General features: G+C 38.9%; 5 protein-coding genes, 2 non-coding genes and 1 pseudogene across 13 annotated transcripts, besides 1 other annotated feature; 1 reads left to right on the forward strand and 7 right to left on the reverse strand.

Moving 5' to 3' along the window:
- Positions 1 to 1,708: 1,708 nt before the first annotated feature.
- path (pathetic) lies at positions 1,709 to 12,482 on the reverse strand. Of its 3 annotated transcripts, NM_001274705.1 has the most exons (8): positions 12,286 to 12,482; positions 7,861 to 8,210; positions 6,318 to 6,368; positions 6,176 to 6,240; positions 4,270 to 4,365; positions 4,052 to 4,202; positions 3,071 to 3,985; positions 1,709 to 3,005 (listed from the first exon to the last, which is right to left on the reverse strand). In NM_001274705.1, the coding sequence occupies exons 3-8, from the start codon at positions 6,330 to 6,332 to the stop codon at positions 2,832 to 2,834; spliced, it is 1,416 nt and encodes a 471-aa protein (NP_001261634.1). In that variant the 5' UTR covers positions 6,333 to 6,368; positions 7,861 to 8,210; positions 12,286 to 12,482; the 3' UTR covers positions 1,709 to 2,831. The 3 variants fall into 3 exon arrangements, with proteins under 3 accessions (NP_001261634.1, NP_648327.1, NP_729505.2); NM_140070.3 differs by lacking the exon at positions 7,861 to 8,210; NM_168349.2 differs by lacking the exons at positions 6,176 to 6,240; positions 6,318 to 6,368; positions 7,861 to 8,210; positions 12,286 to 12,482 and adding an exon at positions 4,448 to 4,520.
- Positions 8,910 to 9,337: a mobile genetic element.
- A 1,489-nt stretch (positions 12,483 to 13,971) lies between the features above and the next one.
- On the reverse strand, positions 13,972 to 16,737 carry CG3408 (uncharacterized protein). 2 transcript variants are annotated; one of them, NM_001274706.1, is made up of 4 exons: positions 16,505 to 16,737; positions 15,719 to 15,778; positions 15,374 to 15,640; positions 13,972 to 15,287 (listed from the first exon to the last, which is right to left on the reverse strand). In NM_001274706.1, the coding sequence occupies exons 1-4, from the start codon at positions 16,604 to 16,606 to the stop codon at positions 14,733 to 14,735; spliced, it is 984 nt and encodes a 327-aa protein (NP_001261635.1). In that variant the 5' UTR covers positions 16,607 to 16,737; the 3' UTR covers positions 13,972 to 14,732. The 2 variants fall into 2 exon arrangements, with proteins under 2 accessions (NP_001261635.1, NP_648328.1); NM_140071.4 differs by having other exon boundaries at positions 16,493 to 16,737.
- A 209-nt stretch (positions 16,738 to 16,946) lies between these two features.
- RpS9 (Ribosomal protein S9) lies at positions 16,947 to 18,685 on the reverse strand. 4 transcript variants are annotated; one of them, NM_079280.4, is made up of 4 exons: positions 18,654 to 18,685; positions 18,210 to 18,455; positions 17,619 to 17,805; positions 17,044 to 17,312 (listed from the first exon to the last, which is right to left on the reverse strand). In NM_079280.4, the coding sequence occupies exons 2-4, from the start codon at positions 18,430 to 18,432 to the stop codon at positions 17,135 to 17,137; spliced, it is 588 nt and encodes a 195-aa protein (NP_524004.2). In that variant the 5' UTR covers positions 18,433 to 18,455; positions 18,654 to 18,685; the 3' UTR covers positions 17,044 to 17,134. The 4 variants fall into 4 exon arrangements, with proteins under 4 accessions (NP_001287008.1, NP_524004.2, NP_729507.1 ...); NM_168351.2 differs by having other exon boundaries at positions 17,436 to 17,805; NM_001300079.1 differs by lacking the exon at positions 18,654 to 18,685 and having other exon boundaries at positions 16,947 to 17,312; positions 18,210 to 18,459.
- asRNA:CR45874 (antisense RNA:CR45874) lies at positions 17,171 to 18,043 on the forward strand. The gene has a single exon (NR_133197.1).
- Positions 17,874 to 17,961, reverse strand: snoRNA:Me28S-G3253. The gene has a single exon (NR_003863.1). It is a non-coding gene; the product is annotated as a snoRNA:Me28S-G3253 (small nucleolar RNA).
- A 476-nt stretch (positions 18,686 to 19,161) lies between the features above and the next one.
- On the reverse strand, positions 19,162 to 19,814 carry CG33703 (uncharacterized protein; the record flags this gene model as incomplete). Its single annotated transcript, NM_001031948.1, has 3 exons — positions 19,162 to 19,323; positions 19,378 to 19,545; positions 19,599 to 19,814. 3 exons carry the CDS (start codon positions 19,812 to 19,814, stop codon positions 19,162 to 19,164), a joined length of 546 nt encoding a protein of 181 aa, NP_001027119.1.
- Positions 19,815 to 19,950: 136 nt separating this feature from the next.
- Positions 19,951 to 20,563, reverse strand: CG33702 (uncharacterized protein; the record flags this gene model as incomplete). The annotated part of the gene is made up of 2 exons (NM_001031949.1): positions 19,951 to 20,106; positions 20,180 to 20,563. The coding sequence occupies 2 exons, from the start codon at positions 20,561 to 20,563 to the stop codon at positions 19,951 to 19,953; spliced, it is 540 nt and encodes a 179-aa protein (NP_001027120.1).
- Positions 20,564 to 20,798: 235 nt separating this feature from the next.
- On the reverse strand, positions 20,799 to 21,113 carry CR33701 (annotated as a pseudogene).
- Between the last annotated feature and the right edge of the window lie 74 nt (positions 21,114 to 21,187).

Raw genomic sequence — 21,187 nt, forward strand, 5'->3', positions numbered from 1 at the left:
TGAACGTTTCATATTTATTGATTGTTTTCGTTATTATTTTAAATATTTGTGTAATTTTTTTTCTATTCATTTGTTGTTGGCAGCCACTTGCTGTTGTATTGCCTATTTGTCTCGAGAGGGTTTTGATGTTTTCTTTTCGTGTCAGAAGAGTTCGGTTTTTGTAAATAAGGCGCTTTATTGGCGATCGAAAGGCCTTGAAGGTATTGTGAAAGTGGATTGGTTTTTGGTGAATGCTTGAAAGGCCTTTCTCAGAGGATAATTTGTTTTATAATTAGTACTACTTATTTTCTAGGGCACGTGCCTAAGAAGTAATTGTTTCAATATATTTGTATATCTTAACATTTAAAACTCAACAGCTCTTCAAAAAATACAAAATTCAATATGTTCATGTTATATTCAAATTAACATTTTTGGAAATCCATTAATCAAATTTTCAACATAAAATTTAATAGAGCGAAGGCAAGAAAAAAAATAATGATTCAAAATCATTGTTTTCAGATATGTGTTTTAATCTCAGTTGTTTTGAAGGCAGTAACGATTTCCATTTCTTTTTTAATAATTTACAATATTCCCACGCTTCCGCATTTCGTTATTTTTTTTTTTAAATTCCAATCGCATATGCCATTTCATATGGCACATGCGTGTAAAAGTAGAGCCAACATAAATGTTTAATGCAAAACGGGGAGAAAGTACTTCCAAAGATACAAGATACAAGATAAGAACGTCTACGAATTGTAGATCGATTGAAATGCCAAACACAAAGACCAAAAAGCCCATAGTAATTCCAATTGCACAATTGCCGCCGAAAAAATGTTTTACATTACAAAACTACAATAGACATGGCAGCAAAAGCGAAAAAACGAGTCAGCTTCTGCAGTTTAGTAGATTGTAAAATTCAGACCTTGACTCAATCAAGATGCAACAAAAGATAGATCCAGCTATTGGGTAGACCCTAGCAGAGATTGATTATTTTAAATCATCACCAACCTTGGACCTCGGGCATGTTCATAGAAAATATTTGTCTAATCGTTCGAAGCTGCTTTTCAATTGTTTGGCCCAAAACCAAATTGTTGCGGTCGCTAATTGGCCAAGTTGGGAGCTTCCTGGAGGGGCTCGCTCGCCACACAAATGTTCGAAATTCGATGTCAAGGATAAAAGTTGCCTCTTCTGAACCAGTCATTCCCAGGCCTTTCCAATTCGCATCTTGTCACAGAAAGATGACAGGCCAATACCACGACCACGATCTGACATCTACTCGATCTTCGAACCGAAGCGATCGTGCCTGGTTTGTGGTCCACATCTTTGCCTTGGAGGTTACCTAATTGGCCAAAAGTCGAGTTCAATTGCCCATAATGTTTGAACTTGTGGGCATTTTTGTGTGTGTGTGTGTGGGATCGAACGAGCAATTTGGTGAAAATAACATGACATCAACACAAAACGAATTCGATTCGACGCCTTGTCCACTGTGCACTTGTTACCAATTAACAAATGACTATGCACACTTGGTAATTGAAGTTGCTCGATCAGGTTTTTGGCCATTCAGCGAATGGTTATTCCGAAATGATCTGAGCAAGTGCCACGCGTTGAACCCGCAGGCCAGAAATGGCAAAGGAAGTTCAGGGTCATGTCAGTAAGAAATTGAAAATTAAACAATAAGTTACTTAATTGATTTTACCCATTTCGAAATCAGTAAAATATTAATGCATTTATTCAGTTGACATTCTCTTATATCTTTTTATTTCGGTGTATATATTTTATATCTTTGCTTGGTTTACACTTTAAACATTTTTCAAAAAAGTAAACATTCATATCAATCTTTGTTCTTCTGAATATGTAATATGGACAACTCTAAATACTTTTCTGGGCAGATATACTTAGTACTCGTTGCGTTCATATATCAATATACATATTTACATACAGATGACAGATAATTCTGCGGCTCGAACTTTTCATCATTTTACAAGTAAATCTGCTTCGTTGTCTGCACAGACTTTTAAATGCAAAATAAAATGTTTCAACTTGTGTTTCTTGTTTTATTTACTTGATAGTTTCGCTAAGTATTTCTCTTTAATAGCTATAATTAAAATACAAAAATATGTATGCAACAAAATAAGTATGTTTACACATAGTGAATATCGGGGCAATTCAATGTAACTTATTACTCGGCTAGATTTCGTATAAAAAAATGTATTCTCTGAGTAATTTAGCTCAACATATTTGGAACTGATCGATTGCAAAATAGGCTTTACAATCCTAATTCTTACGCTTACTTACTAAACATGCTAAAATGTTAAATAATGTACGCAAATCACGCGAATTTGCCACGGAACAAAGTAAAAGTGGGAAAGGCATGATAACATTAGTTTTGGTTTTTTTTTTTTGCTTTAGGAGTAATACTATTTTAGAACAGAGAGGAAAGGGTGGGGATTTTTGGAGGATGGTACGTAACTAAGCCTCTTACAGATCCATACTAAATGGTATTAATAGGAAATCAATAGGAAACTATTAAAGTGCACTTAGTAAAGTTCCAGTTTGAATGCCGCTTGAATCGTTCAGAACTGTTCTAAAAGTGTTTCTGAACGGCTATCAACTAGCTTACTCTCTACATTATATAATCGCGAGTGTACTAAAACGTGCTAAAACGGCATAATGGTGCTCGGTAGTGTGCTACATACATATATTGTAGAAATCCCTAGTTAATTCCCTTTCGGTTCTCAAAACAGACACACTAAGCAACAGACAAAATGTACAAAATGTGGGCGCAGTTTTATATCTAACAATAGTTAGATTTTATCTAGAAAGCGGAGCCTCTCTCCTAAATGGTGAAGTATCTATTCTCCGACGTTTTCATTATTACTGTAGGCTTTCACAATATCCTTGATGGCTGCCTGGGTGCCGAAAACAAGAGCGCCAATGCCGCACAACGTGATGATTGCGTTCTTCCACAGGATCCAGTTGTATTTACCAAAGCCACTCTCCCAATGGACAATCAACTCAATGACCACCTAGAAATCGAAAAAATATATAGTTAATTGTTGACACAAACGAACTAGTGCTGTCTTTGACTTACCGGGAAGATCAATCCCAGAATGGAGAAGCAGAAGGCACCGATGAGACCCATAAATGGGCCAATTGTAGGAACAGCCACGGCCAGAACAACGGCAGCGGTCACCAGGACTGTGCGCAGCACATAGTTGACCAATGTCGGGCGCTTCTTGCACTTCTCCTTAATGCCATCCCAGATGATCTCCAGGCACACAAAGAACTGCAGTCCAAATGTGCAATATACGGCCAGGGAAATGAGCACCTTCACCGTCTGGGCGGGCCACTCCTCGATGGGCAGATTCAGGGTGATGCTCTCACCGGTGGCGGAACCGTAACGCAGATATCCAAGGAATCCCAGCAGCATATAAATAAGGGTCACGCCCGACATGCCCTGGCTGAGCACACCGCAGATTCCGAGGAAACTCTGTGGCGTCTTCATGTTGTTCTCCAGCGGCATAACCACACCGATTGCCTCCATTGCAAAGATGGTGATCGAGAAGAACTGCGGCAGTGTGCTCCAAACAACGGACTCGCGCTCCTCCACTGGTGGCAGATCCTGGACCAGATAGTAGAACGTAATGCCCAGTCCCAGGCCCATGAAAACATTGGCCACCATCGACACGGGTGCCAGGTACTTGAGATTTGGCACCCAGGCGATGAGGATCAACGGCACCAGCATTATGCAAATGAGCATGCGCAGCGACACTGCCGTTCCCGTCCAATAGGAAATCAACTGCTCAAAGTTCGAGGCCACAATAACCGTGTACACCGAGCAGGTGCCAAAGTACGTCAGGAACAGACCAAACAGGATGGAGAACTTGGCCACTGGCGCGAAGCCACGGCACCATTTTGGTCCTTTTTGGAAGGCAGCCTCGGCAATTTCGGCAAAGGTCATCTTGGTGCGGCGAGTTCTGTAGTACAACTTGTGTCCGCATTTTACCTATTAGTAGTTTAAAAAAAATATTCAATACATTGTTATTAGAGTTATTTTTTGTATAATACGTACCAACACGTAACTGCAGTGCGTGCATATAAAGGCGGTGAAAATGGTGGAGAAGATTCCCATGATGAGACCGGAGCACATGAAGGCAAATGGCATGCCCAGGATACCGGTTCCCAAGGAGGCCTTAAGCAAATGCGTGAGAGTTTCATTATCGCTGCAAGGGAATAACCATGTACTCATTAATGTTGAATTCAAAAATCATTGAACACAATGCCACTTACGTTGTTGGATGCGGATTGTCCCGCAATGCGAAAGGATCAAAGTCATTTCCAGCCAAGGCCTGCTCGGTATCCGACTTTCGGGGTTGGATTTTGTACCTATGTAAGAGAGGTCAAAAGAAATAAACGTATTAGTAAGGCATAGCTCTTATTTGGAGCCCCATCCTCTGTAGATGGTCACCTCAATTCCACATTTGTGGGTTCTAAGTCGCTCATTTTCATGCTGATTGTTGCGATCGTCTGTACACAACTGAAACTCGCCACGGAATCGAAGCGGTTTCTTATATGCTGACAGTGAAATTCTCTTGCCACGGAATTGCTGCATCTGCAATTACACTTGTCGTGCCACCGTCGGCTCAAAATACTACACTTGTAACTTAATGTCGATCGGGTAAAATGGAAAGAAAAAACTGCTGCTAAATTTGGTCAGGCCGTTTCTGATTGGCCTGGTCTGGCCAATTGACGGAATCTATGGACTCCGATCCATTCCAGAGTGACTGACTCGGATTGCCAATCCAGTTGCATCAGCCATAAAAGAAACACAATAGATGTGACTTCAGCCTGGCTTTATGCTCGAAATGTTTATGCATTCCCGGTTTCAAAAGCACCTCAAGCTATGCTATGGATTTTGAAGACCATGAGAATTAACTTCATATTTTATAAAGCTCGATTTTTGCGTTTGTCAATATATTTAGACATGTTAAAGTTTTTTAAAATAGTTTTTGTCTAACTTCTAACTACTTCAACGTCACATAAATTTGGAATTTTAAGTTTTAAATAAACAGAATCGCAAGTCATATGAAAGAAAATTTTTAGATAAGCTATAATTTAAAGCAATCGTTTTAGTTAGTTTTAATTGTGAATGGCTACAAGTACCGGATGTAAATCATTCAAATGGCACACTCGTAATTGCTGATATTTGAAACCCCTTTTTCAAATAAGATTTCCGGAAATATAATCCTAAGTATATGGAATATATATGGAATTATATTTAAATTGTGCGATTATTTTTCCATCAATTCAATTCCTATCAGTTCAAGAGCAACGCGCAGGTTATCACATATTTTTCAATTTTTAATTATCGCAGCGTCATCAAAATAAGTTTTTTAATGCCAAGAGCAAAAATCGTTGAAATATTTTTTTTTAATAGGTACGAGGTTTCATTACTTGGTTCAAAGTGCATAAGAGCATTGAAAGTCATCTTTCTTTTTGTTCATAATATGCATATGAATTCTCACGTGTGCAAAGCCTCATATTGTCGTAAAATTTGTCAATTTATTTCACGACTTTTCCATTCGTTTGAACTTGTTTTGCGCATTTGCATTGGCAACAATACAATTTACATCTGAGGGCAGATCAGGAAATTCGATATTTTACCAACGTCAGCAGATGCGGATGCATAAATATTTTGATGTATAAATATTTTTTGAGAACGCACTTTGAACTAGTAGTGTAGTCAGTAGTAGTAGTAAGTAGTACGTAAGTGGCTTTGGGATTGATTTGCTTCAATTGCGTTCTATACGATCGCTATTTACATTGGGCCTTGAGAGAGGCTTACGTGATTTGCGCTTATTAGAAGGCAGGAGCCTGCTTGATTATACGTTTATCTATGTGGGCAACCAAACCCGGCTATCATTGCTGCCCTCGTGTTAGACTAGACGTCTAATGTTTTCAAATCTCTCAAGCTAACTGATAATTGTAATCAATCTGAGCTGCTCGTGTCGAAGTGCCTGGCTTTAAACTCTTACAAAGCGTTTTTTTTTTAGTTTCAATTAAGAGACTTTGCCACATCAAAGGCCAATTAGCGACATAGATACACTTAATCTACTCGTACACTTAATTGGCAAACATGCCATGCCGGCAATTTGGGCGACATATTTTTAGCCAATTGACCGGATGAGATACTCACATGACTTTTCCTTCGCCGGGCAGGAATTGCTCCATTTCCTGGGGCGCATGCTTCGACCCGCTGTCCTAAAAGGTCCCATGAAGAGTTTCAACAATGAGTATAGGTAATTGCTCAATGGGATATCTAAGCATTTCGCACTTACCACTATGTTAACCATTTTGAGAGCTACTTCTTCTTTCCCTCAGTGTAGAAACTGCAACGAGATCGGACGGGAAAATATTATTAGTATCAAAATCACATTAATTGCCAATTGATCACCACTTGTGATCAAATTTAGTAGTGTGTAAGACAAGCATGTCTCCATTGATTTAATAATGAATTTAAATTGGCATTGTGGCGGCCAGACGATTTCAATTTCACAAACTGTATTCTTCCAAAGCAAAACTAATAGAATTCCATTCATGATTGAGTAAACGAACAGAATGCATCTGTTGATTTGATTTAATTGTCTGCGATTTCTGACTGAAATATTTATTCCAATATGCAAAAGTTCAATTGCCAACTAATTGTTTTGTGCGACTCACTTTCAATTTTCAGACGACTCTCCTCACAATTGATGCAATTAAATTCGTTTCAAAAAGGCGAAGACATTTTTGGCCATTTGTATGCAAATTGAACATAATTTGGGTTCATTTAAAACCTCCTCTAATGAGTTTTATTTTTAGTCGCTTGGATGCCGCAAGTATTGTGCACATATTTCGGTTAATTGGTTTTTCCTTTTGCGTTTCGGCCTTTTGTGTCCCCGTTCTATTATTAATCCCTTAAATCCCAGTCACATGTGCCATATTTCACACAGTAAATAGAGTGTCGAGTATGTGAGCTCAGTGGGTGGCTTTTCAAACTTTGGACTGGCCGCCAAATAAATTATCTAGGGCGTTGTGCGCTTTTAAGAACCCAAATCGAGGTTCGTCTTTTGCACCGAATGACAAATGATATATTTATTCTTTTCTTTCCAACTTTGCATATCAATTTTCAGCACTCAGACGCTGCGTAGACAGTTTCGAATATCTTGTACATATATACAAGATATATACATATATATAAATATGTTATTTTGTTAGTTTGTTTTGGCCATGTTTCGCCGCTTATTCGACGTATTTCGCAACAAGGTTGAACGACCCCCACTTGACTTCGCCTGACCTCTGTTCTCGGGGATCCGGGGAATGCCGGAGATAAGCCCTCTGAAGAGCACGAACAACATATCCATTTGGCAAAGCAAAATCAACTCCAAGCAAAGCTATAGTTGACTTTTTACAGCCATTTACAAGCGATGGAAGTTGGCCAAAGCCAAAGCCCTAAGCCAAAGGCAATGACAATTGGAATCGGTGCCATATCATACGTTATCTACTCAAAGCGTCATAGCGAAATCACGCACATAGCACTCAATGGCCACGATAAGATATAGGATCACAACATCGGTCAGCATTATCATCGCTCAATGAATGAACTAAATTTATTGAGATCACAATAACTGCGTGAGGCACACACAATATTTTGGCAACACAGACACGAGTAAAAAGCCTTCACCCAGTAAAGAACAGAAAAAAAAAAAAAAGAATAAAACTTGGCACACATTTGGTAGTGTTTTGTTTTAGTTTTGGTTTTGTTTTACTGCTTCTATATTTTTAGTTGTAGGTGCTTGGCGTTTGTCATGCCAAATATTTGCTCTTATCATACATACATACCTTTTGCACTATTTTCGCCCCGAAAAACCAGTGCAAACTGGTTCATCCGATTTATCGGAAGATATACTACACCTATTCATATATATACATATATATAGTTGCTCGGCATTATCATTTATTTCGGTTGCGTGAGCAACTAGCATGACTTGGCTAAAATCGAACCACAAGATATACAAACCGATTCGCCATTGGGAGCAATTACAAACCAGTGAAATTGGCCGAAAAATAAATCGATTGCATCATTTCAATTTGTCAGATGTGCGCGGGATTTCCCTCTTTCCTCTACTTTGTAGTTTAAAATTTACACGATCAAAAGTTCGTTGACCTTTGTATTGATACTATCACTTATCCTGCAAAAGCGATAAACATGTCACAAAAGTGTATATATATCAAATTATTACTATTGTAGCAACAACAAAATCCGTAGTTCAGCTTATCATAGGATAGTTTTACCAGTTTATCAAGTATGAAAAATACTCTAATTAATTTAACAAATGTTTCATGGTTTCTACCGCCAGCCACACAAATCGCCACTTTGTTAAGTCGCACATCTTTGAGATAATATATTTTTGTTTTTGAATGATTTACTATATATTTTATCTTAGCCAATTATCATCTGCCTGCCAAACGTGACAAATCTCTAAAAACCAAATCAGAACCTTGAGTATTGGAAATGCAAATTATTTCAGGAATCTCGGGAAAGTAATGCTGTATGAAAACAAAGAATCCTGTTTGCGGCATTCAAGCGTGGGAATTTTTTTTTTTTTTTTGAAAAACGCTGTTGCTGCAATACAAGCACATGAACATCTGGCATAAAAATGAACTCTTTATATTCTGCGTTTCTCTTAAACTCTCAATTCAATTCTCTGCTATATTCAGCAGCATCCCGACTAATATACATACATAGATACATATATAGCAAAAAACCACCCGGTCGAGCCCCTCGGCCATAAGTGAAAACCACGTGTTTCGCCTTCGTTGCTGTGCATTTATATTTATAATTTTTTAAGATACTCGTACCAGACGTATGAACTTCAAATTAACCTTACTGTTCACACATGAACACGAATATATTTAAAGACTTACAATTTTGGGCTCCGTTCATATCTTATGTAAATGAATCGAGAGCGATAAATTATATTTAGGATTTTGTTATCTAAGGCGACATGGGTGCATTGCTCAAAAACATGTAATTTAAGTGCACACTACATGAGTCAGTCACTTGAGATCGTTCCCCGCCTCCTAAAATAGTCCCTTAGTGGGAGACCACAGATAAGGTCCTCGCCGCTCAAGATAGGCAGATGTGCCCGAGCGTGGGACCTCGATAAGGCGGGGACTATTTACTTAGGCCTCTGCGTAGGCCATTTACTTTAAGATGCGATTCTCATGTCACCTATTTAAACCGAAGATATTTCCAAATAAAATCAGTTTCTTACAAAAACTCAACGAGTAAAGTCTTCTTATTTGGGATTTTACACTTACAATTGCTCAAAATTATATGGTTATAGCCCTTAAATGTTGTGAGTTCTGGTCTGGTCATAACCCAATATGAGATTATTCCGACATTCCTTGGAATATTCTGAGTAAGCATCATACAATACTTTTATTCTTAGAAGAATCGGTTTATATTTATCCCAGCGCTTCATGCTGCAAAGCTTTTTTAGCATTTCATCAGCCGAACGTTTCTGTTTTGTGCGAATGGATTGCATTTGCTTTTTGTTTGTTTTGGAATCGTTATGTTGACACTCCTTATCTAGTGAGTTATCATCGAAACGGTGTTTGGTTTCCCCTTCTTATACATAGGTGTTCACTTTGGGGGAATCATGTTGCGAGTTCAGCAATTGTCTCACATTCTGCGGTTTTTAAAGAATTTTTGTTGATAGTGGAACATGATTCATGGAAAAAGCGAAAAAGCTGATATAACTACCGGAAATGTAAGTGAAGTGGAGTGACATATTTCGAAATTGTTTCAAAAACTCAACAATTCTTTTTATGTAATTTTTGTTTGGTAAATTCTCTTCATCAATTTTGAAATCTCTAAAAATATTTAAGCAGCTGTTTTCGAACGTCAAAGATTTCAGATCTGTTTGACATTTACGTCATTAGAAAAAGGTTATAGCCTCCATGTGCATATGAACGGGGGAAACTGCTGATTAAATACAGCTCCCAATAGGTTTCTAAAAAGTCTCCTTATCAAAATTGAGACACGCGTCAAAAAAAAAAAAAAAAAAAAAAAATGAAATGGTAGTAACTATCTGTTGTTTTGTCCTATCTACAGAGATAAATGCAATTTTCCCTGTTGTTCAAGGTGTTTAAAATAATTACCCGCAATTGGAGAGTTTGCATGCGGTTGTTGCATAATGTCAATCCTGATAAAAAAAAACCCAAGCAAGCCGCCACAAAGGTCACATTATCGTTTTAGATAATGTGCGACGATACGAATATGAACTTCGTTTTATTGGACTGTATTTTTGGTAATTGTTTTCTTCGACACTTTATGTGGAACAGTGTTTATTGAGCTGCCGTTCAATGGTCCAATCGATTTAAGAAGGCAAAAATGGCAACATGATAACAGAAACGAACTCAGGTGTTACGGAAATTAGTTGCGTCTAAAAATAATTAGTTTCTGTCGGGTCAGTTGTGGCAAATGAAGGGAAGGAAGGCGGTCAAGTGTAATGTCTGCTTCTGGTGGAAAATTGCGCAAGTGGCACATGTGTGCAAATTAGCGAAGCCGATTGACAGCCAGAACAGTAAAAAGAAATAAAGATAGGTTTTTGAATAATAATATAATATATAATATATATATATATTTTGAATAAATATATAAGGTATAAACCTACTATATCTGAATGCCCGTTTCTATGATACAATTTCAATTCCACTTTAAAATCGTTGGCTTAAAATCCGTACTTAATATTCATAATCCCAAAATCGTAAGATATGTAAATCAGATTTATTCTTGGAATATGCCAAATGGCCCGAAGGCCGCCCACGCAATCAACATGTTGCACCCACGTGCGCCCCTCTCTTTCTGCCTAGCACCTTTCTCTTTTTCACTTTGTTTGACACTTGCCTCTCCCTTGGACTCCCAGCCTCTGACGTCACAGTTTTACTGCGTCTTTGACTTTAGCTTGTAAATTTCTGTTATGCTAATTACCAACAGCGACAATAGCAACAAAATCAATAACACAAACAGAAAACGAGCGCGTAAAGCGAGGAAATGGTTACATCGTAAAGATATGGCCAAAAACAGGCGCACCTCAGTCGGCAAAAGTGATGAGATACACATACAGTGCGAAATAATAATTGTCATAAATAGTATTAAACGTTCAATGCCAAAGATAGATAGATAGATCTAAGATTAACGAATTCAAAGTGTATAGAAGTTAGTTTACTTCATCAATAGATTTAAAAGCAACAGAGCGATTTCAAGCACAAGGTAGATTTTGGATGCACATTTCTCTCAGTGCACCCATCCCATTTTGGCCCGAGCTCCTTTCGGCCATGTCCTTGATGACTCAGTTCGAATCGGTCTAAAAGTGTGTGGGCGTGGGTGCAGCAGTTCAGTGTGGGTGGGGCAGTTGCATTGACGTGTGTGTGCAGACAGCTATGATAGTAATCCATTTTATTTTTTCTTTTATGCGTGCTCTGCTAACAGTTAATTTCGTTTTGTTTTTTATTATATTTGTTTCGCTGGCATCGGGCGAACTTTCCCTTGGCTAAGTGCTCAATTACAGGTAAATTACGTATTGAAATTTAGCAAGAAACGTGGAGCATCAGCAAGTCAAATTGGGGAGAAACCTATTCGCAGCCATTGAACTATAGCACATGTATAAAAGCACTAACATCAAACTGCAATGGAAAGCGCGGGCAACCGAGGAAATGTTTATATTCCATTCATGACTCAGGAAAAACGTATTCTTTATAAAATGCCCGAAAACAAATCATCCAAATATATCCACAAATATCCACATATCAGCCAAAAAAATGTAGAAAGCCGTAATGCAAATAACGGGACAGGTGCAACGTGTTCGTTTTACGTTGACGTCGAAAATGCACGCGTGTCCCGTTTTTTTTTTTTTGACTGTCGAATTTTTCGGTTTTTATGAAAAGGTTTCGGTTTTAATTGTCACTTCGGCTATTTATGGTTCGCTAAAGCCGTTTTTTTCTCCTGCTTTTTGTTTTTCGTCTGCTTTCGTGGTTCTCATCTACAACATGGCACATCATTCTATAATTCTATACTTCTATTTCGAATGTTTTTTTGAATACATAACACATGTCTGTTATAGCAGCAGTTGCACTATGCTATTTTCAGACAAACCCAATTTATTCTGTGTTTCTGCCATGTGCTTCAAGTGTTGCCCTCTTTTCGCTTCCCTTGTCTTAAATCCGGCGACTGTACAGTAGTTCAGAATTTATGCTTACTTAATTGCTCCTTCTTTCTCTGAAGTGCTGACGAATTGGTGAATGCCGCGCAAATCAAACACTCCTCCCGGTCAATCGCCTTTTAGGCGAATAAAAGTTGTAATAATGCCAACAGTTTGGGCAGTTAAAAAATCGGAGATATCTCCCGCGACACAAAAAGCCGTGCGGACTGCGCGAACACCAAACAGCAACTAAAATGAGAAACACAGTCCCTGCTTAAATATAAATACTGAGAGAGCGCAACAGTGCTGCCGACATTTATTTTACTTTATTTTATAAGGCAAGATGTAAAAATATTATATTTTAGAATACGTAATAAATTATAGGTATAGATTATGCCTTTAGGAAAATTATGATTTTTATTATAAATATTTATAAATATTTTTTTAACTACCTTAAGTAAAAAGACAACAAAATGCCACTTAAGGAATTTTTGTCAAAATGGCTACGATTATTAGAATATTTTTACTTCTTAATGAATTATTCTTAGTAAACACAAAAAAATTAGGTAAGGCAAGTACGTATCTGATTTTACAGCTTGATTTATGAAATTTTAAAATCCGATCTGGCTTTTTTCCCGCTAAAACAAACAGCTTGTAAATGCAGAGAAAGAGAAAAGCCGGGTAAGAGAAAAAAATAAATACGGCTGAAAGGACGACAAGGACAGCGACACGATGCGCTGAATTTGAGAAGAGCAAGCGAGATATGTATATTCCGCAAATCCTAAAGGGCAAGGGCCTTCTCCACTTTTTGGATGACGAAATCTAAGACCGGCTTTCATAAGCGTGGCAAACTCTATATACTTTTTAGACTTGCCGGAAATGCGAAACTTTAAAGTTGGAGCTGCGGGTAGAAGCGGTAAGATCCTTGCACGAAATTGATAAACAGCATTGCATCAGCAATTAGGTTTCGGTGTTGTTTAAGTTCTGGGAATCGAACAAGATAACCACAATATTTACGTATTTATCCAACTTTTTGCTCTCTCTCACGTTGTTCAATAATAATTTCCACCCGCTCAACAGCAGGTAAATACGTCCAAAGTTCTACAACTTTCTACTGATGAAATTCACTTTAACACGGAACCGGTATGTTTTTGCTAGTCATTTATCACTTATCAATTTATTTGCGATATGCGAATGAACCAATTACGTTGAGGAGAGCCAAATAAAGAAGATACAAATGATGTCAGGATGGGTTGGTAGGATTAAGATCTTATATTGTGTTGCTGATGTTTGCATGATGAAAGATATGTTAGTTAGTATGATGCTAGGAATTGAACTTCAATATAGTATTACTTAAAATCATTGCCACTACTTTTAAATAATCTTTATTATCAACAAACATTCATTTTTCTTGAAAGAATAATAATTTATTATAATCAGAATAAATGGTCACAAATCCAAAAAAGGAAAATAATAAATATAAATAGATAGCGGGGCGTTTAATACTTATATTTAACATAAACTCGCGTGCCGAATGGGGCTATAAATATTATTATAGATAGCATGGTGACCAAGTGAATAGATAAGCATAAATTTCCCACAATCTCAATTGAAATTATTTTTATTAACAATTTCCTGGGACATAAAATTAATTTGAATTGTTAGATTTTGGGCGCAAACTGTTAAGTCACAGAATAAAATTAGTTCAAGTATTAAATAAGAATAAGAAAACTTCAACAAATTTGTTAAAATGTACGTTTTTATTCAAAGAATCTTGCAAATATTTTGTTACGCTTCAATTATTTCGATTTCGCATAAATCATATGAAACCGCTTGAATTTCATTTTGATTATCTGCAAATTCCACTCATGATGGTATACATTTCCTTTGCAATAAAACCTATGCGATTTAAAATCTACAAATGTAAAATGGTCGGGCTAACATGAATACAATTTGAGCAAGAATTAGAAATAAGATGGGAATTGCACACGGTTATAGTACTTTATTTGTAGGTGAGTTGATTCGAATCGATTCGATTATATCTGATTTGACCTGATAGATGTGAATAATACGAGGATGTCTGGTCTGACTGTGTCTGTAGTTTCTATGCTTTGGCTAGTTTGGAACTGCCATTCAGTTACTATGGAGTTGAGCTTGAGCTATGGTTAGGTTAGCTGTAGATTCATCTGAGTTCGATTGAGCTGAGTGATTGAGTGTAGTTCGGTGTCTTTAAAGTGGCCTCTTAAGTTGCGGAGTACGTGTGTTTTTTTTTTATTTTAAAATCTCCCTTCAATGGACGTAGTGGGCTTAGTGTCTATCAAAATAAATGGCAGTAAATTACAGATAATGGTATATCAAAGTAGCAGTCGTATAACTCGTTCAGGTGGTCAACACGTATCTCATTTTGAATTTTGCCTCCACACACGCGCAATGCATCCGAGATTTTTTTTTAGCGATTTATTCCATTTGAAGCCCAGCGCTCTAAGGCTTCAAATAAATGAACCGTCAGTGTTCCTCCGGTGGTGTTCGGAATTCCGAGATCCAGTCGGTAACACGCAGCCGAAAGATCTCCGTTTTGGTCAGGATCCAATCGCGATACTGGTGTGGTATATACTCCACCAGCTTGTCGGCGATGTCCGGATTCTTGAACATGATCATGTAAATGATTAACAAGTTGATGATAAAGAGAACCAGAAAGCTGACCAGCGACGATAGGGCAGCTCTCGACAGTAGATTCAACCAGGAATCGCCTTTCGAGTTCTTTTTCTTTTGATTGTTCTTTTGAGTTGATTTGGATCCCAGTGCGATTGCTCCTGATCCTCCTGATCCCACTGCATTTACTGGTTTGATTGTCAGCTCATTGTCTCCCCCACCGGCGAGTTTTTTAGCTTTGGCTTTCTTATTATTCGGTTTCGTCGACTTCTTTCCACCAGCTGCGCCGCCATTCGTTTGAACGGCGTTGGCACTGGAATCCCCGGCTCCGGCCATTTTCTGGCTCTCTTGGGCGGCCAAACGTTCGCGTTCAATGAATTCCGGCTTGTAGTTGGCGCAGATGCTGACCTGGAAAATGGAGAAAAACCGGAAAAATGTTAGATGGAGCCCGACACTGTGTCACTCGAGGGCCACTCAAGTCGAGGGCCACTTACTGTATTCTTGGCCGCCTGCTGGCAGTCCTTTTGCGTGGAGCAGCAGCCCACAATCTTCTCCCAGGCGGGCGTCAGTGGATTCCCCTTCAGGTCTAAGTACCGCAAACGACGCAGCTGACCGAAGCTAATGGGCAGGTGCTCCAAGCAATTGTTGTACAAGTCCAAGTGGCGCAACTGCTCCAGCTGGCCAAAGTCCTCGGGCAGGAATTTTATTTGGTTCTTGCTTAGGTCCAGGCGCACCAAGCGTGTGAGAATCGAAAAGTTTTTCTAAGGCAAGATGGGGATGTCCGAAAAAGTGGCATTTAGGTCGTGTGCTAGGTGGCTAGATGTGGTGCGGCTACTTACTCCCAAGTTGACCAGACGATTGCTGGAGAGATCCAAAACGGTGACGCGCTTGAACGAAGCCTGCAAAGCACAAGGACAAACCGAACTGAGAACCAGTGGCAAAACATGACCGAAAAAAGAAACCCCCGAAATACGTAAGTGCTTTGAAAGTCCCTTTCTTTCAATTTACACCCCTTAGTTATTGACAAAATTTGGGGTATTCTGTTGATCATTTAATCTCTGTTATAGGTCATTTATTATTAGTATGTTCTTTTGTTTCACTAAGTTTTGTTTCTTTTTTGTAATCTAAGCTGGATATTGCTTATTTTCCAGTTATAAGGAAAAAACATCAAATATATATCTATTATTTTTTATATTCTTTTTTAATAATTAGTACTCGGTATCTGGTGGTCGCGACACTCTACACTTAAGCTACCATACTTGTTTTTCTTTTTTGGCAACCATCTGAGTTTTTGAGGGGTGGCAAAGACCAAAAATCAACCCCCTCGAGCGAATTCAACTGCATTCGCCGGCACACAAGGGTTAAGGGGTGTGTGGAAGTCGACGTCAGCGTTAATTGCAAGCCAGCCGGCAAAGCAACAACAACAACAACTACAACAAGAGTATGCGGATCTCTCTTTATCCATGCCAAACCGCACCCCCCACCACACGGCACTTGTGCAAGTGAGACAGACAGTGACTAGACATTCGCCAGACAACAAACGTGGACCCAAGAGGAAGCGAGAGGGGTGATGGGAGCTGATGCTAATTACTTGTATTTCAGCTTGTACTTACGATCTCCCGCACCGGTATTTCGCTCAGTTCGGAGAGACTCAAGTCGCAGGTTTCGTCCACCACCCGCTCCTTGACGTTCACCTTCACCTTCGCCTTGTCACCGGGTTTCGGCATTTCGGCGACACTTGCTTATCACACTATTTATACGCGATTTATTCCGGCTGCTGTTCTTCCTCGTCACTTGGAGTTTGTGTTTACCCGAATCTCAAGTGATTTTCAAACGTTCGTTTTGTGAGAATGGCAATTTTGCTGGCGAAGCACACGAAAGCTCGGGAAATAACGAGTACTAAGTTGATAACGGCAGCATTTCGTTAGATTACTTCTCTGGGCACACTGGAGCCTTATCTGGAATTGCAGCTCTGACCGGGTATCGATAAATACTGCTTTTTTTTATTTCAGCAATATTAAAAAAGAAAATAATCTTTACATTAACCATATAACTTTTTTTGTTTTTGTTTAAAACTTCAATGTCTTATTTGCATATATTTCGATATCATCTTCGGCTTAACCCATTCTATAAACAAACATGCGCATTGAAACACATTCAACTTCGTGTATTTTTACATTTATTTGTGTAAAGCAAACGGATTTTTATCAAGTCTGCGCCATGTATTTGTCTTGGCTACAGCTGGCTACCACTGCTTAGTCCTCCTCCTCTTCAGCAGCTCCACCGCCACCGCCCTGGTTCTTCTTCAGGTTCTTCCTCTTGACGCGACCGGGACGGCCGCCGCCGAAGGGCGACTTCAGGGAGAAGTCGATGTGCTTCTGGGAGTCCAGGCGCACGACGAACGACGGGATGTTGACCACCTGCTTGCGGACACTGTGAAAACAAACGGAAGAAGAACACCATATTTGGATTAGTTAAGCTCTGCTTTATGATAACCATCGGAATGGTGGCTGCTATGTATGTTGGGTTCAACAAAAAACGTTCAGTGCAACTTACGCTAGGCGGGCATTTTGCATTTTCGATTGGTGTGAACGGAGTCACATGCGCAATCTACAGACGTTGAGAGTCGGTACAAGCATTGGCGCCTGTTCGACTCCCAAGTGGTCTTACTGAACAGAACAGAGTTTATATCTGAGAGAGCCTGGCGACGATGTTGTCGCCTGTCCAAGCGATATTTACCGAATGTGACGCTGACGGATCAGGACGCGAGCATGATGGATGGACTTGGCAAGTCCCAGCTTGAACACCTGCGTCTGCAGACGACGCTCCAAGAAGTCCTCAATCTTCAGACCCAGCACGTAATCGAGCTTCATGCGGGACTCGTCCAGGACACCGATACGGACCAGACGGCGCAGCAGGGCATTACCTGTGGGTAAAATGGGTACACAATCAATGGAAGTTTCAAAATGCAATCGCTAGTTCTAGCGAAGAATTCTCTTCAGTGTGTATTTGTTAACGTCAACGTATTTTATCAGACAAGAAGTGTCAGAATATATTTTTTAATACAGTTCATCAGGTCAGGGCAACTAATTGGATTATGCAGTCGAACTTCCTTCGCATATACATACTGTCTAGACATTTAAACATGCAATTTTGCAATATACAATGGAATAAATCCGGTCAACAGCTTTACACGTGGGTTGTTACGACTAATTAATTACGATTAATCAAAGCAATTAACAAAGTTTAGAAGTGGCTCTAAAAGTCGGGAACTAGTAGGCTGCTGTTTGAGGAAGTTCGACTGAATATATGTGTGTGCCTGGTACTTACCCTGGAACAGACGCTTCTCGTCCTTCTCGTCGAGGGTCAGCAGCTCACGAGCGGCCTTACGGATCTTAGCCAGGGCGTACTTGACGCGCCACACTTCGCGCTTGTTGCGCAGACCATACTCGCCGATGATCTTCAACTCCTGGTCCAGACGCGCCTTCTCATAGGGGCGACGGGGAGTCACGTAGGTCTTCGAGAAGACCGAGGGTATGCGGCCGTTCACCATGGTTCCGACAATTCAACCGAGCACTGCAAGGCAAAAGTTAGGTTAAATTCGGTTCGGAAATCACTGCGTATCTGCACCATCGTCAGTCTATTTCGCAAAAACTTTGAAATATTCAGCGTACCAACAATCGATTCAGACCTAAGTAGGCGAATTTGTTCTTTATCTTGAACATTATCATGTACTTTTTCAAAGTTTTTGCGGAGCTCATATTTTGTACTTACGGTTTTGCTCACGTTTAGAAAAAGAAAGAGGGGTGAAGGTAGTGTGACCAAAGTGTTTGATAGAAATACACATAATCCTACCACGGAAACTAAACGGTCACTCTATCGCTAACCACTAGAGATTTGACATGTAATTATACATTATGAAATTTATGAGTGGTTAACTAAGCAAAAGTTTTAAATGTAATTAATGTATGGAAAAAAAATAAGAAAAAACTTTTAATTAGTTAAAATACAATCCCATTGCGGAAAATATTTAATTTTTTACGATACTTCTTCTTCTCAACTTCAACTTCTCAAAGTGGCGTCTTTTCTAATGATGTGCCTGAAAGTGCTGTGTCGAATGTATATTGCATGAAATGTAATTTCAATGTAAGTGTTATACAGTACGTATACGTATACCAATGTTGTGTCAAATATTGAATACATTTAAGATGTAGTTCCAATGTAAGAAATACTGTAGACCTTTATTAGATTGAGCTATTAAGTATGTAAACCAATTTATCAGTTATTCCGAATAATTATTAACTCGCGTAGCATAGACTTTCACGTCTGTCCGCCATTTTTTCATCAGGGACGATCGCAAGTGGAACATGTAAACACCGTTTGGAATTGGAATCTCCTTTATTGTGTTTTCATCAACAGAAAAGCCGTTGAAAGTTATATTTTGCTAAAGGTTATACCATCAATGACAAAAATCAATCATCAACCCATTCGATCTCACCTGAAGCGGACATGTAGCATTCAAGTTTGAGATTCTCAACAGTGGAGTCATCAGAAATCCAAAAAATCCACTGGCCAAATACTGCCGACTAAAAAGACAATAGTCCAAAGTCTCATTCAGGAACTGAAAACGACGATTTTTAGCTATTCTAAAAACACCAAGGTTAAGCTGTAAAATAGGTATTCATTTATTTCTTCAGAAATGTTTACTTTTCAACTTACAACGATATCATCAATTGGATCTTTGTAGAGAAACACCTCACTAACATAGAGAGCAGCTCGACCATTTTCCCTGCGAACCACTTTACAAGTCTTAAAGTAGGTGAACGATGGATCCAAGGATCGACACTCCATCTTGCTGACTCTGAACACCCTCCCCTGGCTACAATCCAATATGATGAGTAACGGGAGCACTAAACTTAATAGCTGTTCTTTCATGTTGCCTCATCGATGGATGACTACGCTGTAGTCCGATTTGACGGCTGGTTTGCTTTGATTATTTAATATTGATTTTTCTGATCTCAGATCGACTTAATTTTAAACTGTTTTGGTTATTATTTTAACAATCCCATTATTAATCACGCACTCCAAACAAGTTGACCTGCAATCGCCAGACTCCAAAAGCCCCAACAGACACCACAAGTTTGTATTCACCAACAGGTAAAAAGGATAACAGATCCTTCAGCGTCTTATCGTTGAAAGTCATTTTCTTCACATAAATATCCTTCTCCTGTGGGCATAAAATATGGTGTTATGGTGTTACTTGACGTGAAATAACAATTGAGATACATGTTTGTACTTACTGTATATGGACACGAGTGGTTGGCATTGGTGGCTGCCATTAGGGAATCGTGAAACATATAGAATATCGGATATTGCTCTGGTCTGCGCATGTAATAGCAAAAGTCGATGGTGTGGTTAACCAAGAACAATCTGTACATATTTGATTTTCGAAATATACTAAGGTTGAACTCAATTTTATTGATCGGTTGGCTGTATTTAATCGCTATGTGAAAATTTATTCCCACAACACTGCGACGCACCATCTTCAGAATGCATTCCTTGACCACCGCAAACTCCGGATCCAGACTTATGCACTTAAAGTTGGTGAACCGAAAATGAGCTCCTAGTGTGCTAGAAAATAGTATTATAGTCAAAAACACGTTTGTAATGGCCAAAAACTTCATGTTGAGTGTGGCGGTTTTGGTGACAATTTGTTGTTATTTCGAATAGATAATTCACTGCCATTATAACTAAATTAAGCAGTCCGAGTAATTTGACGTAAACAAAGATTTGAACTTAGATGTGTTTTAACAGTGAGCGATGAAAGTATTTCTCAATTACTTTATTATTGGTAATCAAAGTGTGTAAAAAATATATTTTTTATGCATTGATTAAGTTTTTGGAATTATTAGTTTATATTCAATGTACACAAAAATTACTCTTCATATAGTAGCAATAATTCAGGCTCTGATTGAAGAGATAAAGTCGGTATCCGTTCGATCTTTTGTTGAAGGACAAGTTGAGTTCGAAACTAGCAATTGGCACCGAATAAAATTTCCAAATCATATAGAAGGCGGACACGCCCCGTCCAATGACCTTCATTTCACACCGTTTAAAGTCCGAATTTGCAGTGTCCAAGGACTCACACACCGTGTTTTTGAAATGAAAGCGTCCATCGATGAGTATGGGCCACAGTAAAGTGACCAAAATGCCAATGCCAACACCTCTCGTCATGCTGAACTATCGAAGTTTGAGGTTTTAATGGAATACGATCTTCTAATTTATAATGAATTAGAGGCAGCAATTAA

The sequence above is a fragment of the Drosophila melanogaster genome, chromosome 3L (genome assembly GCF_000001215.4).
Source record: "Drosophila melanogaster chromosome 3L".
In the NCBI taxonomy this organism is placed as follows: domain Eukaryota; kingdom Metazoa; phylum Arthropoda; class Insecta; order Diptera; family Drosophilidae; genus Drosophila; species Drosophila melanogaster.